At 42.6% G+C, this 15,924-nt stretch overlaps 1 protein-coding gene across 1 annotated transcript; it reads right to left on the bottom strand.

Annotated features, from left to right (window-relative positions):
* Positions 1-2,475: 2,475 nt before the first annotated feature.
* Positions 2,476-12,413, bottom strand: LOC125555383 (uncharacterized). Its single transcript, XM_048718363.2, has 18 exons — positions 11,856-12,413; positions 11,610-11,720; positions 11,429-11,485; positions 11,253-11,329; positions 11,054-11,153; positions 10,574-10,647; positions 9,891-9,991; positions 9,540-9,643; positions 8,120-8,173; positions 7,494-7,549; positions 7,367-7,405; positions 7,123-7,264; positions 6,780-6,964; positions 6,379-6,449; positions 6,104-6,176; positions 5,120-5,181; positions 3,258-4,524; positions 2,476-2,976 (listed from the first exon to the last, which is right to left on the bottom strand). The coding sequence occupies exons 1-18, from the start codon at positions 11,934-11,936 to the stop codon at positions 2,718-2,720; spliced, it is 2,913 nt and encodes a 970-aa protein (XP_048574320.1). The 5' UTR covers positions 11,937-12,413; the 3' UTR covers positions 2,476-2,717.
* Between the last annotated feature and the right edge of the window lie 3,511 nt (positions 12,414-15,924).

The raw sequence follows: 15,924 nt of genomic DNA, 5'->3' as shown, positions 1-15,924 counted from the left end.
GTTTCTATGTTTATCTCTTTCAAATATTCTGATTGTGTTGCTTTTAGCATTTTTGGTTTGTCACTTGCTTTGTTACATATTTTTTTACTAACAATATGCATTTCATTGGAGTTTGATGGTTATTTCTAAAGTCTGAATTCTTCATTGTTGTTACTGTTCATATGATATTTGTTTGTCTAGAATTTTTGTTACTACTTAATGCATCTGAATATATGTGTTCAGACATGAGTATGATTCGAGATTAAAAATTACTCCCTCCGTCCCATAATATAATAACCTTTTTTACGCTATACTAGTGTCAAAAACATTTTTATATTATGGGACGAAAGGAGTACAATAAATCCAATGATGATACACACGCTTCAGTGTTTTTCACTTCAGTTATTATTCTTTTGCGGAATTGTTGATCACTTTAATTTGACTAGCCAACCTGAACGATGCTTTGTTCCGTACATTCTTCTGTAGAAATTTTAAATATGCATTTGCTAATAACTATTTTGCCCTCATAAGCTGCTCAGATGTTAATTTTCCTCATTGCTATGTACTACTCTGTTCCATAATGTAAGACGTTTTTGTAAGCTAGTTTAACTTACAAAAACGTCTTACATTGTGGAATGGAGGGAGTACCATATATGAGATTTTAGCAAGATATTACCATGTATGCTCCTTTTGATTTTCAACCGCGTGGGCAGGACATTATCTTCCAGAAAATGATCATCATGGAACTTCTTATTCACAGATTTTTCTGATGTAGTACAGACACGATACGTGTACCTCCTATAGTCCTATATCCTTTGCACATATCTTTTTCATTTTTATTTGATTCTGTTCTTAGGTTCCGAAAACTGTAATGCAAGTCTTTGAGTTTTCATGTCCATCTCTGTTTGCACATCAATATTGTGCATTTCTATAATAAACATAACTATCATGTTTTCTTTTCCAAGTGATTCAAACAGGCCCTCAATTCTATTTGTTTAACAAAATCAACACCAAAGATTCAAACGGGCTCTTCTATGGGCACAGCGTGTCGCCGCGCTTCAGCTTGCTAGTTTGTACAATTCGGCTCCTGCTCCAAGGTGTGAGACTTCTGATTCGTGCAGAGTTATACTTCCTCCGTCCAAAAAAAGTTTGCCCCAAATTTGTTCTTTAAATGGATGTATCTAGCATTAACTTGGTCTAGATACATTTATTTGAGGGACAATCTTTTTCAAACGGAGGAAATATCCACCTATGGATACCATCTTGATGATGCATTCATTTTTTCTCATGTTCGCAAATCTGATGCTGCTGTGGTTGCCCTTTCGCGGGTGTATGCCATACTGGGCACAGGAGAAGAGCTTTGAAGTGGTTCGCTTTGCCTCTAATCGTCTTTCTCGTCCAGCGCCTTCACTCTCCCGTGCAAGATAGCTCCGTGGGTGGTGGCATACATCAAGCATGCGGCCAGCGGATTCTCATCTTTGGTCTTCAAGCATGTTTAGCTCATGTGTTAGCTATAAAACTTGTATAAAGGGACAAATGCATTTTTGCCCTCAGTCGGAACCACCCCACAGATTTTGCCCTTACTTTTCATCTCTGTTCAATTTTACCCTTAGATTTGTCTCTAAGGTTGTCCGAGTGCCCTTTGACTATTTAACCAATACTATGAAAATTCATAACAAATTCATATAAAGATATCAAAAAGTTTAGAATGACATTATCTTTATGTGCATGTCATTTGCATTTAGAAAAAAAAATACCATTTAAACTACATGAGGTTATTAATGTTATAAACATTATTAAAAATAAGAAGGTATAAACAATACCCTTTTTCATGAATGAAAATTACAAACAAATCTAGGTAATGTTTTTTGAACATCCTAATATCTTTTTTGCATTCTTCAGAGTTCATATCAACTTGCTATGAATTTTCAAGTGACTTTGACTATTACTTTGAAACTTTGACTATTACTTTGAAACTTCATAACTTGATACGAACTCAGAACAATGAAAATAAGATATCATGATGTTCAGAAAACATCAAGTACATTTGCCTGCAATTTTTATTCCTATAAAAACTATTATTTGTACCTTTTTATTTTTAATAATGCTTATAAGATTAATAACCTCAAGTAGTTTAAACGGTACTTTTTCATGAATGCAAATGGCATGCACATAATGGTAATGTCATTTTGAACATTGTGATATCTTAGTTGTCATTTTGAACATTTTTGCATTTTTATGACTTCGTATGAATTTGTTATGAATTTTCAAAGTATTGGTCAAACGTTCAAAGGAGACTCCTCAGAGACAAATCTAAGGACGAAACTGAGCAAAGCCGAAAAGTAGCAAAACCCACGGGCTGGCACAACTAAAGGCAAAACTGTAATTGTCCCTTGTATAAACTATACTGGTCTGTGTGTTTTTCTTTCTAATACGAATTGCATCCAGGAGTCATTGTAACTTTGTTACTTAATCAGAAAAAACGCCGACGCTCACTAAAAAGAAGGCATGTCAAATTTTCGCAAACTTCTTGAATATGTTACGTAATAGTTCACTGTACAAATTATACAACAAGAGCTCTTTGGAGCTGTGAGTTTAACTGTCCCATAGGTATTCCCTCTGACTGTAAAGGGGAAAAAAAGACCTGAACCCCCCTGGATCTTGGAGGGGAGCAAGCAAAAGCCGGAAAAAAACCATGATTTACTCATCAGTCGTTACACGTTACCTTCTTCCCGTGGTTAGCATTCGCACTGGAACGTGGAGCTCGGAATACATCTGTTATCGGGGGCGATCTTTCGAACACCTATCTCACCGACTGCTCGGACTGCTTGAGGGGATATATGTATTCTGTCCATCAGGTTTACCTTGGGTGCCTCGAGAATCGCCTTTGGGGGTGACAATGCCCACTGCATTGCCCAGATAGCAAGAGGCCGCATGTATACCAGCGACCTGTAATGCCCATCTGTGGTCCATCCTTCCGGTGTTTGGAACCAATACCTGCAGTACCACAGGAAACTCGAGTGACATTCAGAACACATGGTTTGGCACGCACACTGATGCTGCAAATTGCTGGTGCAAAGTAACAGCTACCAACACTAGATAGATTATTATGGACTTCTTTTTTCTTTTCAAAAAGAGGGTAAAAACACCGACCTCTGCAATAGATTATTATGGATAGCAGCATAAGCAAGCAGTAATAGAATGAAGAAACAAACGGTAACTGAGCTTATGATTATGAAGGTGAAATGCTGCCAAACAATGTGAAAGGCAGCGCTTACCCGTATCCATCTTCTGACCAGCCGGCAAGAAATATTCCTTCCGCAGTGATAAAACCTTGATGCTCCATCCCATGGAGTAGCATGTTTGCTGCAACACCGTATGTAACACCAGTCCAGATTTCCCGAGACTGCATGCATGTCTCATCCACCTTTCCCTTGGGAGTCATACCATTTACAGCTCCCATCCGTCCTCCTTTTACCTTCATAACATTGAATTCAAATATTTTCTGCAGAGCACTTCTTATTTTGTGCTCATCAAAAATTGGGGGCAAGCCTGATGATGCGGCGTACCACTGTCCTGCGAGCTGATCAGCCTGAATGGACCGGCTATTGCTGCTTGTACCACTGTCATAATTGAAATAAGAACCATTCCATAACTTTGCCTCGTACACTGCTTTAGCTTTCATAAACTTCAGCTTGTACTTTTCAGCATATGGACGATCCCCAAGACGATGAGCCATTGTAGCAGCAGCTTGAAGTGCAGCAAGCCAGAGACCACCACAGTAGGCACTGATCCCGTGAACAGTCCAAGCATCATAGGTTTGATCAGGAAATCCATCATTCTCAATGAGACCATCACAATCGCGATCAAACTGATCCATGTAGTCCATTGCTGCACAGACTGCAGGCCATACATCTCTACCAAATGTCATATCACCTGTGGCAGCAAAGTCTCTGTACACCTGGAGTACAAACTTGGGATTTAGATCTTTCCATTTGCTTGTATCATGTATATTGTAGGCATTCATTTCGTGCCATGGATCATGCGTTCCTAGGTCATGAGGAACAGCACCTTTGACTTTACGGATTCCTGAGGTGCCATCAGCCAAAAATTTGACTCTCCGCCGATCTTCATACAGAACAGCATCAGCAAAATCGCGTTGAATACTCAGCTCTATCTTGGGGAATAAATCAAGGAGAGCAAAAGAAGCATAGAAATGCACATCATACGTGTTCCACATGATGTATTCCACTCCCTCCAGGTACAAGAATTTACCGACATTTTCAGGGCCATCCTTGGAAAGTAAATAAGGAATCGGTTCCTGCAACCTAAGTCCACTGGTTTGTTCAGGCATCTGTGATCCATGAACTGCTGTATACATTGACACGCTTCGCTCTTCACCATTAGGCAGGTCATCTCCATCAGAGACTTGCTCTGCTGCTGGCTTGACATGGTTATCTTTAACTGATTCTGATTTAGTGCCCTTCTTTGAATGTTTATGTTGGTAAGCAGGACTTGATTCACTAAACGCTGGAGGTTGACCATCTGCATCATCAGAAGGAAAGAACATATACATAAGGATGGGTACTACACATGGAAGGGGTAGGTGCTAAAAAGGAACTCTGGCAATTGCAATGTAACTTTGAGAATAAAAAGAATAATGCAACACAAAAGTAGGAGGAAACTATCCTCGTGACCGTAGTTTAAAGGGAAGACTAGAACAGTGAGTGAACCGGTCGAGAGACTGGCTCAATTGTTCGCTGGTTGGATCGCCAGCTAGGATGGTTCAATGCGGATAAAACCATCATATTTTCGTTGATATTTAAGCTAGTTCTAGAAAAAACTCAGGTTGCATGGGTACAAATAATATAAGCAGTACTTCACCAATAAATCACAAAACCAGCTCAGTGCAATTGCCGATTAAGGTCCAGAGTTCGAACCCCGCCTGATATACATCATTCAATTTTTTTAAAGTTCTCTGCAAAAATAGTCTTTTAATCTTATTGAACCGGACAAGATGTTGGTTCGGGTTTTTCAGTCGGAACGCCTGCCCGGTTCAGTTTTTGAAACTACGCTCGTGACATCCAGTTCTTATACTATGCTAGGCATAAAACCATTGAGAAGTATTGATACGACATACCTGTCCAAACAGTTCCCCCAGCTACCAGAAAATAAAGCTCGTTAAAAAGGGTGAACTTGTACCTGCAGATAAGACTTTCACTAGTCAAGATTTAGTTTTTGTGTAAGAGGAAGTTAAGACATCAGCTATCATTGTCTGAAGAAACAAAAATATATTATTGAGACAGAAGTACAGAGCTCCACTGGTCAAATAAATTATTGCGTTCAACCCATGCATAACAACACCCAGGTAGGGATCAGCAGGCCGCTACATGAATTAGAATAAGCTTACACAGAATGAGTTAGATGCATTCAACAATGGTAACAGACAAAGGTCGAAACAATCATATGTGATGCCTAGAACAATAGAGGAATGATAAGACAAATCTGCCAGATGACCTGAGTGTGGGATTGGGTACATATAGATTTAAGTGAGAGTTGAGAGAATAACTAGGAGACAACAGGTTGATTCTTCTTGCTTGTCTCAAAACATAAACAAAACTGCAGCCTTATATAGTGAATGTCCATGCCTTTGACTCTCCTGGTCATGGTTCTAGATATTGGGTGCATCGGTCAATATTGCAGTATCGGTTGGCTGCCGATATTGTGCATCGGCCGATATATCCGTTATCTCAGCCACAATATCGGTCACATTTGCCAATATCTGGTCATACCACTCCTTTGGGGCCAAACTGACACAAGTCCAATATCCAATGTTTTGAACCTTGCTCCTAACATGATATTAGACTTATAAGACCTCTTATGCAATAATATAATTTCCCAATGGTCTCCTCTTTCCTGTTTACCTGCTGCTGCAACTCCTTGCAAAACACTGAGGACCATACCTCCGGACGGAGGGAGTACAATTATCTACAAAGTTTAGACTTGACCCTTTTTTTAAATAATTAAGCAAGTTATAAAGTTACACCGAACATGCTTTAGAGGTGCAATGCACAGCTTGATGATAATAACTATATACAAGCACAGCAGGAGACAAAGCTTATACCATTCTGGGAGTTTTTCATCCTTGAGTATGGGGTCTTGCCATTTCTCGATCTCTTCTTCCCAAAGTCTATATTCTGCAAAGCAAGGAAGGGTCATACAGCAGCATATCCGAAGGCAAATAATTAATTGATAAGTGAATCAGTAATGCAAGGACCAATACTGCACCTATCACAGCAACACTACAACAGTTCTGTTGTCAATCTATGGCCGGATATTCAATCCAACTATGAATTACTACACTGCACTTAAAAGTCTAGCAAGTGACAAGAAGCATACTTGTTAAGGCATCATGTACCAAATGAATAGATGATGATCTTTCAGAAGTTCCATAAAATTCGGTGTATCTCCTGCAACATGAGAAAATATATAAGTTATCTCTCATGATTAGGCATTACAGCATACTAACAGTTAGTTGCACATGAACTAACAGATTCACTTGTTAGGTACCACCGTACTGACTCTGTATTCCTTCATACAACCCCATAAAAACAAAAAAAGGAAAGGCGTCTGATGTGTTCAATGTGAACATACAACTAAAAAATGGGTACTCCAATGAAACATTTGACCATGTTGTAAGTGTTGCTTTATAAGTAAAACTTTGTAGATAGATGGCTAGCAGAATGTACATAGAATTGACAAAGGTGTTTTCCCTTTTGTTGAAGCAAAAGAACACTCACCTGTTATATGTGCACCCCTTCTGAAACTTCACTTTAGGTGAGGACCAAGCCAAAGCAAATGCCACAGTACACCTACCATGCGGCTCCACCCAAGTCGATGCCGAGACAGCGGCACAAAGTGTCTCCCCTGAAGAAGAAGGCATACTACAACCAGCATTGAAATTTTCCCGATTGAAGTGGCCATCCTGAGGAATTAGAACAATGGAACAGAATAAAAATATTAGCTTCATACAGATATATAATATGTTACTAGTGTAAATACGAGAACAAATCAAGAGATAAATGGTATGAAAAATCAGCCACCACACTGCAACATTGAAAGAAAGAGGTATCAGTGATTTACCTTTGACATGGTATCCCACATTTCCTTCGCCGAAGCATGGTTCTCTCCAGAAAGACCAAAAACAGGCAAGACTGTCACGCTCACATTCTGAGTTTCGCAGGCAGCAATAGAGAAAGTAACTGGAGGATTATCCTTTGCTGTTCTGCAACATACACCAGCTTGTCATCATGCAGATGAACAACATAATGCAAAAGAATTCATCAACTTGATGTCATTATTTGAAAGCAGAGGGTTTGGAACTCACTTGTGATGCAAAAGCACTCCTGACACTCCGTCATCCCCACTGATAACAGTTATGAGATCATACAATTGAGTACCAATGTTTCAGAGGGCCAACAGACACACAAAGGTATATTAACAGATCTACTTACATGAATGGTTCATTGAAGTGGCCTCCTGAATGATGAGAAAAACCTCCAATGGAATTCTGTATTTGATAAGATATGTCACTAAAAGCTCATCCAATTTTCGCACTCTCAGTTCTACTAACAAATTAAAGATCAAATAATAGTTGAGTGTAAAGTTCTGAGATTTCAATAATTGTATCTTCGAAACAGTTTTTAACTCCTTTTTAAGGGATAGAACCTACAGCAAACAGTTATTTATCCGTTCCTCTACACCAGGAATAATAATGAAAAATGCATAACCCTCAGTTTTGGTATTTCTTTAGTTGTAGCAGCTACACAACCAGTTATCTATGTATTACTACACACACCAAACTCTACAAATATATGATACGCATGATTGTGGTTATTCTAAAAAAAGAATTCTACAAAAACATCTGCCTCCCACACAGACTTGATTTCAAATGAACATCAAGCACTTCTAATCCTGAACCTCGGGAGGAGAATGTTAGGGTATTTATCAAGATGCGCCATGATGTAAGGGACAGCAGTTACTACTGGAGATGTCTACCAGTTTTTATATTCAAAAATGGCTCTGCCAGCGATAATACTGTTGCATCAGTAGTGTACATAAGCTTTAGTTGTATACTTACCGCCCATGTCATCAACAGGCTCACTTTTGCACGGTCTCTCCCGGTATTCACCAGCTATAATAAATATAACAAAAAGAAGGAATGGCCAAGTAAATATATCAGATAGAAAAGGTTTATTTGTATTAATACTAGCATCTCGGCATGTAAAACATATATGAAACTCAACTGGAACTCGTGTACGCAATATCACTATTCATTTAGCTGCAATGATGTAACATCCCAAAATTTTGAAAACCACAGCTGTAACTGGAGATGCTTTTGTATCTATTATATTCTGAAACATTGGCGTTGATCCTGTGATGGAAGTGATACTTCAATGTGGACAGACCATATCAAAACTCTACTATCAAGGGAATATCTTATCTGAAGTTGCCATTAAACCTGGGAATGGTTTGGATTGGAACCGCAGTTTCAATTTGGTTTCTCTACTGAATCCTCTTTGGATGGGTTTAAATGGGCTGAGCCCCTAATATAATCTGGTGTGGTTTGGGCTTTAGGTATTATGGATTAGTCTGGTTCAATTTGGACACCTACAAATCGGTCTCAAACAGTTTCAACTCGTGGATAGAAACCGGTCTCTCGACCAAAACTGTACGAGACCAATGCCCCTAGCCTCGACAGTCATTGCCATGCGGTTAGCACCCGTCGGGCCGTCGGCCGTCGCCGCCACCGGCTGGAGCTCGCTCATCTCTCCTCCAGCTTTCCGACCCTTGAAGCTGCCCAATTTTAGTTGCCTCCAACGTCCCAAGGCTCGAGTCGTCGCCGTCGCCATGGAGCTCGAGTCTGTCTCCGCCGCTGCCGTTGGTTTCGAGTGTCGAGTCGTCTCCATCGCTGCGGGTTTCAGTCTCCTCATTGGCGTCCAGAGCTCGGCCTACAGGTTCTACCTTGTCTGTCTCCGCCGCTGCCGTTGGTTTCGAGTGTCGAGTCGTCTCCATCGCTGCGGGTTTCAGTCTCCTCATTGGCGTCCAGAGCTCGGCCTACAGGTTCTACCTCCCGCCCACACCGCTTCCCATAGAAAGATTCCTAGATGAAATTCAGAAACTCCACACCTGCATATATGAACTTGTCCACGGCACCTACATATATGGACTTGTCCATGGTTTCAATCTGTGGATTCAGTCCAAAAATGGAACCAGTTTTGGTTTGGGTTGGGTGAAAAACAAGTACAGATTGGTTTGGTTTCGATTCTAGCAGAATTTTGTTGGATCGAGTTGGTCTGGATGCTGCCCGTGGAGTCACCTGATTTGGGCTGGCTTTAGTCTGGATGATAAACTATTCACAGGCTTAGTTGCCATATTAAGTTTGACAACGTCTTTCAAGTATAACATATAGGGAAATAGAACATAAGAGGCTATGTGAATACATCTACTGCAGTCTGGAGGTACCAATTTAGAATAAGACAATTGAGCAAGTCACGTACAGTGTACACAAACACAGATGCCGGAAGACTGCTATCCTTGTAATCATGAGGAATGAATGGTGATATCTGGCGGCATGAGATTTTAAGGTCTGGATCTGGCTCGCCTGCATTCATGGGAAATTCATAACCTTTAGTTTAGAGAGCATGTCTCTCAGCAATCAACAAATGCCATTATCAAGTTTATAATAGCAAAGCTGGGAAGTGAATTATATTCATTCTACAATCAACACATAAGCTGGCTTGGCAACATTACACTGAAGTGCAACAGCGAACTGGTAAACTTCCCAAGAAAATAAAATTAATGGTACGAAGTTGGAAAACGTGTGTGCCCACAGTTCCATAGTGCCATACCATCGTAAATAGTCCAGGCCCTAGGAAACAATGCATGGTAGGTAGAGTGTTGACCACTCAGGTTCCAATCCCATGATGAAATTCCAGAGTCACTACTTTTCCTGAAACCATCGAAGGCATCAAGCCATCAGCAAAGTGTACTTTATTCTGCGGAGGACATAACATTACAAAACAAAATCTAGACTACACAAATTGGTGGAGGTTCATGAAGCGAGCCATGCTGCTTCCACAAGATTATCTTGTATAACCAAACAGCACACAATTGCAATAACGATATCCTGTATCACAAACTTGAACAATTTTACTTACAATGTTTGTGCGACATCATTGGCACTTGATAACAGACTACATAAATTAAATGCAACCAACTGATGCAGATTGTACAAGTTGACCACATAAATTCCATAAATCCATAAAACGAGATAAAGAAGAGAGTCCAGGCAAACCAGAAGAACAGATGCAAGAAGGCAGAGTATACACTGGTTTGGCTAGGAAGTGATTGCGAACAACATTGCCAAAAAAAACAGTCTGGACTCTTAGAAGGCACACAAGATGTGTACATGCTGAAGCTAAGTCAAATAATCAAAATTTCAGTCTGGATCCGCAAAGGATTGCAAAATTACGGTTTGCTCATGAGTCATGGCTAGTAAGCTCGAACCAAATAAACCAGGCTAAAAACTTACTTTAAGCCTTCATGGTGTCCAGGAGCCAATACCGATGAGTATTTTTTATTCCCACTGTCTCGTGATACAAATATCTGAAAGAGCATAATATTAAGGAGAAATCAATATAACAATGTTGTGAGAGAAATTGATACAGTGATACTGGACAGAGACTAAAGTAAAAGGCTGAATGTATAGATGATGTATGTTTACATGCCAAAACACACATAAAATACAAGCCTGCTCACAAATATACAACAACGAAATGGGAAGTTCATTTTTCAGCAACCAATAAGGAATCCGCACAAGAATGCTGTCAATGTACAGCCATTAAAATACATGGAAACGTGATGTCATCTTATATCAACATTTATCCCCCAAAACTGCTAGCACCAACCAATTTCACAGTTGAGCACAGTAGCAACAACACAAGAAGTATGTAATACTCAATAAACTAAATGTCATTAGCTGGCAACAACAAAGATAAGATGAAAGCATTACAGAAAACTGGTTCTCCATGACCGGCGAATTCTCGCACAAACCAGGAATGATGTGCCAATTCTTGAACTCTCCCCTGAATCCTCTTGAAATGCTACCACTCCTGCGAACGCAATCTACTAATATCAAAATCTAAAGCCTACATGATGTGAACACAAATGAAGGAGATTAAAGACAGAAACAACAGTCCAGGAAGTCATACCCCATCCCTCCGAGCGGCACACCCTGCGAAGCCGACGGCTTACATCTCTCTCTTGTAAACGGATCAATAGGAGCTTTCTGCAAAAGCACAAATGCAGGCCCCATTCTGTTACCACACAATCTTCCACTGCAATACTACACAGTTTTTTGAAATGAATTTGTGCTAGAGAATATTACCCTTCCATGGGAAGCCTCCTCACGGACATATGACCAAAGCCTCATCCCGAGGGTCATCTGACAAATTCGGATTGCAAGAAAAAAAATTAGCAGCTACGGCAAAAAATTGAACGAGCGACAGAAACCAAACGCCACAATGACCCACAAGCTACTTATGGAAACCAGCCCTTGCAACATATACCATCTTCATTGCTTCCATGAAGGTGACGCTGAATTCCTTGAGTAGGTTGGCGTGACTGTTCAACCTCCTCCGCCATGCCTGCTCCGGCGGCGACCCGCCGTCCAAATCCAACTGCAAAAAATTCCAGCACCACACGATAACATCAGTACACTACACCGGTGCGCACACACCACAGCTCAAAGGAGGCACCAAAATAGCGAATGAGAAAACAAAACTCGCCGCAATTGAGACGCGAGCTCGCCTCACCAGTTGCAGGGCGGTCCGGCCCACATACTCCTCCGGCGGCCACGAATTCTTACGGCTGTGGAATAGGTGGCCGCTCACCATCTCCGCTCACCCTCCAATGCCACAGCCTCCTCCTCACCTCCCGCGCGATCCGTCCCAGGCCCCGGCCGCCTAGCAGAGGCCCGAACCGGAGGCCCAGGCGGAACCAGGAGATCCACAGGTGGCAGGCCGCCTCATGAGCTCCTCCGAGCGCGTGGATCCGAGCCCCCGGCGCTGCTCTTCGCAGAGACTCCGCGCCTCGATCCGCCGCCGCCGGCGACGGCCGTCCTCTTGGAATCGATCCGGCACGGCCGCTAACGAGGGCCCGCGCGCGCTGGCTCGATTGGACCTAGTCTGATCGAAGCGAAACCCTGGAATGGAATTTGCGCGCTTGCTCGCTCGAGGTCCACTTTTTGCTGCTGCTAAGCTGTGTTGGCGGGTGTGGTGGGAGAAGCGCAGCTGCGAGGAAGATGACGAGGAGGGGAAGTGGAGGCTGAACTTTTTGAGAGGGGGAGGAAGGAACGAAGGTGGCTAACTGGCTACGTATGTACCCGCCGGTATGCGCTTATGGGGTGGTGATAGCAGTTATCCATCGGGAAAAAACTTGATGTGTCCATTAGCAATATAAAATTTGTAAAAGTCCCCGAAGCACTTAATTTAAATACCCCATATTTCTCTGATCCCAGGGAAATAATTATGTTGGTCTAAATCTCTTCTCTATCTTGATTTTATTCAAGTTTCTGTCTAATTAAAAAAAGGAGGGAGTCCAACCAGCCCAATACCATCGCCAAACCTAAATTTTCCACATTGATCGACCTACCTACCCCAATTAACCCTAGAGCCAGGGAGACCGATCCCCTCATCTTCTCTCTCTCGTCTCTCCATCGGCCCCCTCCAGCGTCGTCACCGCATGCACATGCACACAGGGAGGGGGGAGCACCCCGCGCCTTGCCTCGCGGTCAGCCCCGCCAGCACCGGCGCCGACGCCTCCTCCTCGGCACCTCCCTCTTGCTCCTCTTCTCCACCACCCAAACCTCCTCCTTGTTCCATTTCTTTGAGTACTCTTTCTTCGGCCTCTAGGATGCGAGAGCAGCGACATCTTTCTTTGATTTATTTGGTCTTTGTAATTGATTCCCGATTCGCTTTCTTTGATTTCTTTGATCTTTGATAATCGATTTCTGATTTGTGGTGTTGCAATCTGCTCTTCTTTATATGTCTTGCCAGCTTTGTTTGATCGATTATTCGATCCATCATTTCCTTCCCCTTGTGAATAAGAGTATTCACTATGCCTCATCCTCTTCATCTCTGAATATTCACTATATCTCATCCTTGTCACCTCTGTTTTCTGATTTCTATGGTCTCTTATTGAATCATCAATGTGTACCTATATGAACCGGTGAGATTATGCGTAAAGAAGCGATGTAGTATTATTATTTAGCCAAAATTATATAATTTTTTCAGCATGATCCTAGGAAGGCAAGCAAAAAGCCCATCAGCACATGAGGCCCGGTCCGGGCGACATAGGACGCGGCACGAAGCAGAAATACGAAACATTTTTTCTTTCACTTATTTACCAGACTGCGGGTTAATTACTTAAAACCATAGGGGACTTTTTGCAAAATTACTGACGACGGACGGGTAGAAGCATTATTGACTTTATTAGTAGGTATAGATATAACGTCCTCCGATCCAAAAAAGTGCCGCGGCTTTAAAGTAAAGTAAGGTTGAACACATTTTTTCCCGATTAGAGGGAGTAATAGCTATTGAAATCATATATAGCAAGATTTGTAGATTGTTGATCCCACTTGTAGCGGTATAATAGGTACTCATCTCCGTTGTTGCATGTAAATGTTGATTAATGGTGTCCCGGCCTAGGGGTCCCTAGCCTGGTGATTGGGCTGAGGACCCCTGGATCAGTTTCGTCCTGGGCCACATTGGGCTAGCATTGTGACCCCAGGCTTTGGCGTAACCCTCTTCAGGTTCTCGTTCACATGGCGTCGTTCCACAAGCTACCTACATAGCTCGGCGATCGCGATTTTCATCCGCCAACTCCTGCATAAACAAACAAAGGGACAAAGTAAAAGCCCGGGGCTACAATGAAGATTACACAAAGACAATTATTCGACGGGCTACAGGACCTAAGTCTGGTTCCCCTTGTCAACCACACTTAGCCTCGAGGGTTACCACTACTACCAATACCGTTGCATGATAACTTACCAAGTTCAGAGCAAATGAAACTCACCATAAAGCCCAGCTCACCGAGTTGCCCAGCTTCCAGATCGAAGAATAGAAGGCCTTCATAGTCGTTGTGGCCTCGTCCACAGCGGCCTTGGTGTCGGGGTTGAATCTGGCGGATCTCGGGTAGGGGGTCCCGAGCTGGTGATCTTGGCTAGATGGTAACATGACAAAGAGGGACACGATGTTTTATTTTTAGCCAGGTTCGGGCCCTCTCGAAGAGGTAAAACCTTACGTTTTGCTTCTGTTGTATTGATTGTGGATGGGGTACAAAGTACAAGATGATCTACCTCGAGATCGTATGTGACTGTCTCTAGCCCTACGGTCTAAACCTCCCATATAGACACCGGGGGTACCTAGGATTATACGTAGGTCGGTTACATCAAGTGATAAACATGTCGATGGTTCAAATGTGTCTTGAAGTATGCGCCAAGTTTTCGAAGGATTCCATCTTGGGTACACCATGGGGCATGGCAAATGTGGCCCACCTATCAGTTGTCTGGGGGTTCCTCGGCCCAACCCATGATTGGGGGCCGACGTGGTCAGCACTCCTAGTCCAGGACACCATCACTTGGTCTCCAGAGGCACATTCAGCCCCAATTCACTCCCTTTCGGAATGATGACGGCGTTGACACCACTATAGAGTCTCTGGCACTCTCCTATTCTTCTTCTTCTGCCCTGCCTCCTACCCCTCAGTGTCGTGCTGTGCGGCATCAGTGACGGATTGCGGTGAGGATGCCGGATAGATGGTGGAGGAACAAGCCCAGTCTCCCGCGACACCATGGGGCGGCAATGCGGCCTCGGGTACAGACCCATAAGCATCTACCTCACTCGTGGCCTTTGCAGCGTCAGGACCAGAGGCCCCAAATTTCACCTCGCTAGCAGCAAGCTAGCCAGGGACCCGGGGCTCGGGTGTTGACGCCTCTATGCCCTCAGGATCGGGTGGAGGCAGGACATATGCAAACCATAAAGATCCCTAAAGTTCAATGAGCAAACACTGAAGAGCAAGACACATACAGTCTCCAAAGCGTCGGCTTCGAATGGCGTACCCTGAAAGCCAACCCTGGCCCCTTGTAGGCTGGACACAGGGGCTTCGTCAGTGGCCCCCCTAGACATTTAGGACCCTGGAACCTGTTGGGAAACGTAGTAGAAAACAAAAAATTTTGTCATACGATCACGATCCAGGAACACTATGAAGATGCATTAGAGGTTTAGATCGGATCGTTACCAACTTCTAGTTGCAGCGGAAGAATACTTGGTGTAGATCGTTGATGAAGGCCCTCACATCGTTCATGAACGATCCCTCGTATCGAATATCAAAAGCATGACCTCTGTATTGCAAGCGTACAGGCTTCACGATCCGGCAGTGCTTCGCCGTCCAGAGCTAATTGTCGTCGAAGAATTAGAAGGAGAAGAAGAGAACCACACATGGCTTCTCTATTATAAGGATTAGAGAGATCTAGATCTAGATCAAATCTATAACAAAGATTAGAACTAGAGGAGGGCACCCAAGTGAAGGAAATATGCCCAAGAGGCAATAATAAAGTTGTTATTTATATCTCTTTATATCATGATAAATGTTTATTATTCATGCTAGAATTGTATTAACCGGAAACTTAGTACATGTGTGAATACATAGACAAACAGAGTGTCACTAGTATGCCTCTACTTGACTAGCTCGTTGATCAAAGATGGTTAAGTTTCCTAGCCATGGACAAAGAGTTGTCATTTGATAAATGGGATCACATCATTAGAGAATAATGTGATTGACTTGACCCATCCATTAGCTTAGCACGATGATCGTTTAGTTTGTTGC

This window comes from Triticum urartu, chromosome 1A (genome assembly GCF_056163025.1).
Source record: "Triticum urartu cultivar PI428250 chromosome 1A, HENAU_Tu73, whole genome shotgun sequence".
NCBI classification, from domain to species: Eukaryota; Viridiplantae; Streptophyta; class Magnoliopsida; order Poales; family Poaceae; genus Triticum; species Triticum urartu.
The sequence above is the reverse complement of the archived record's forward strand: the minus strand, read 5'-3'. Positions and strand labels throughout refer to the sequence as shown.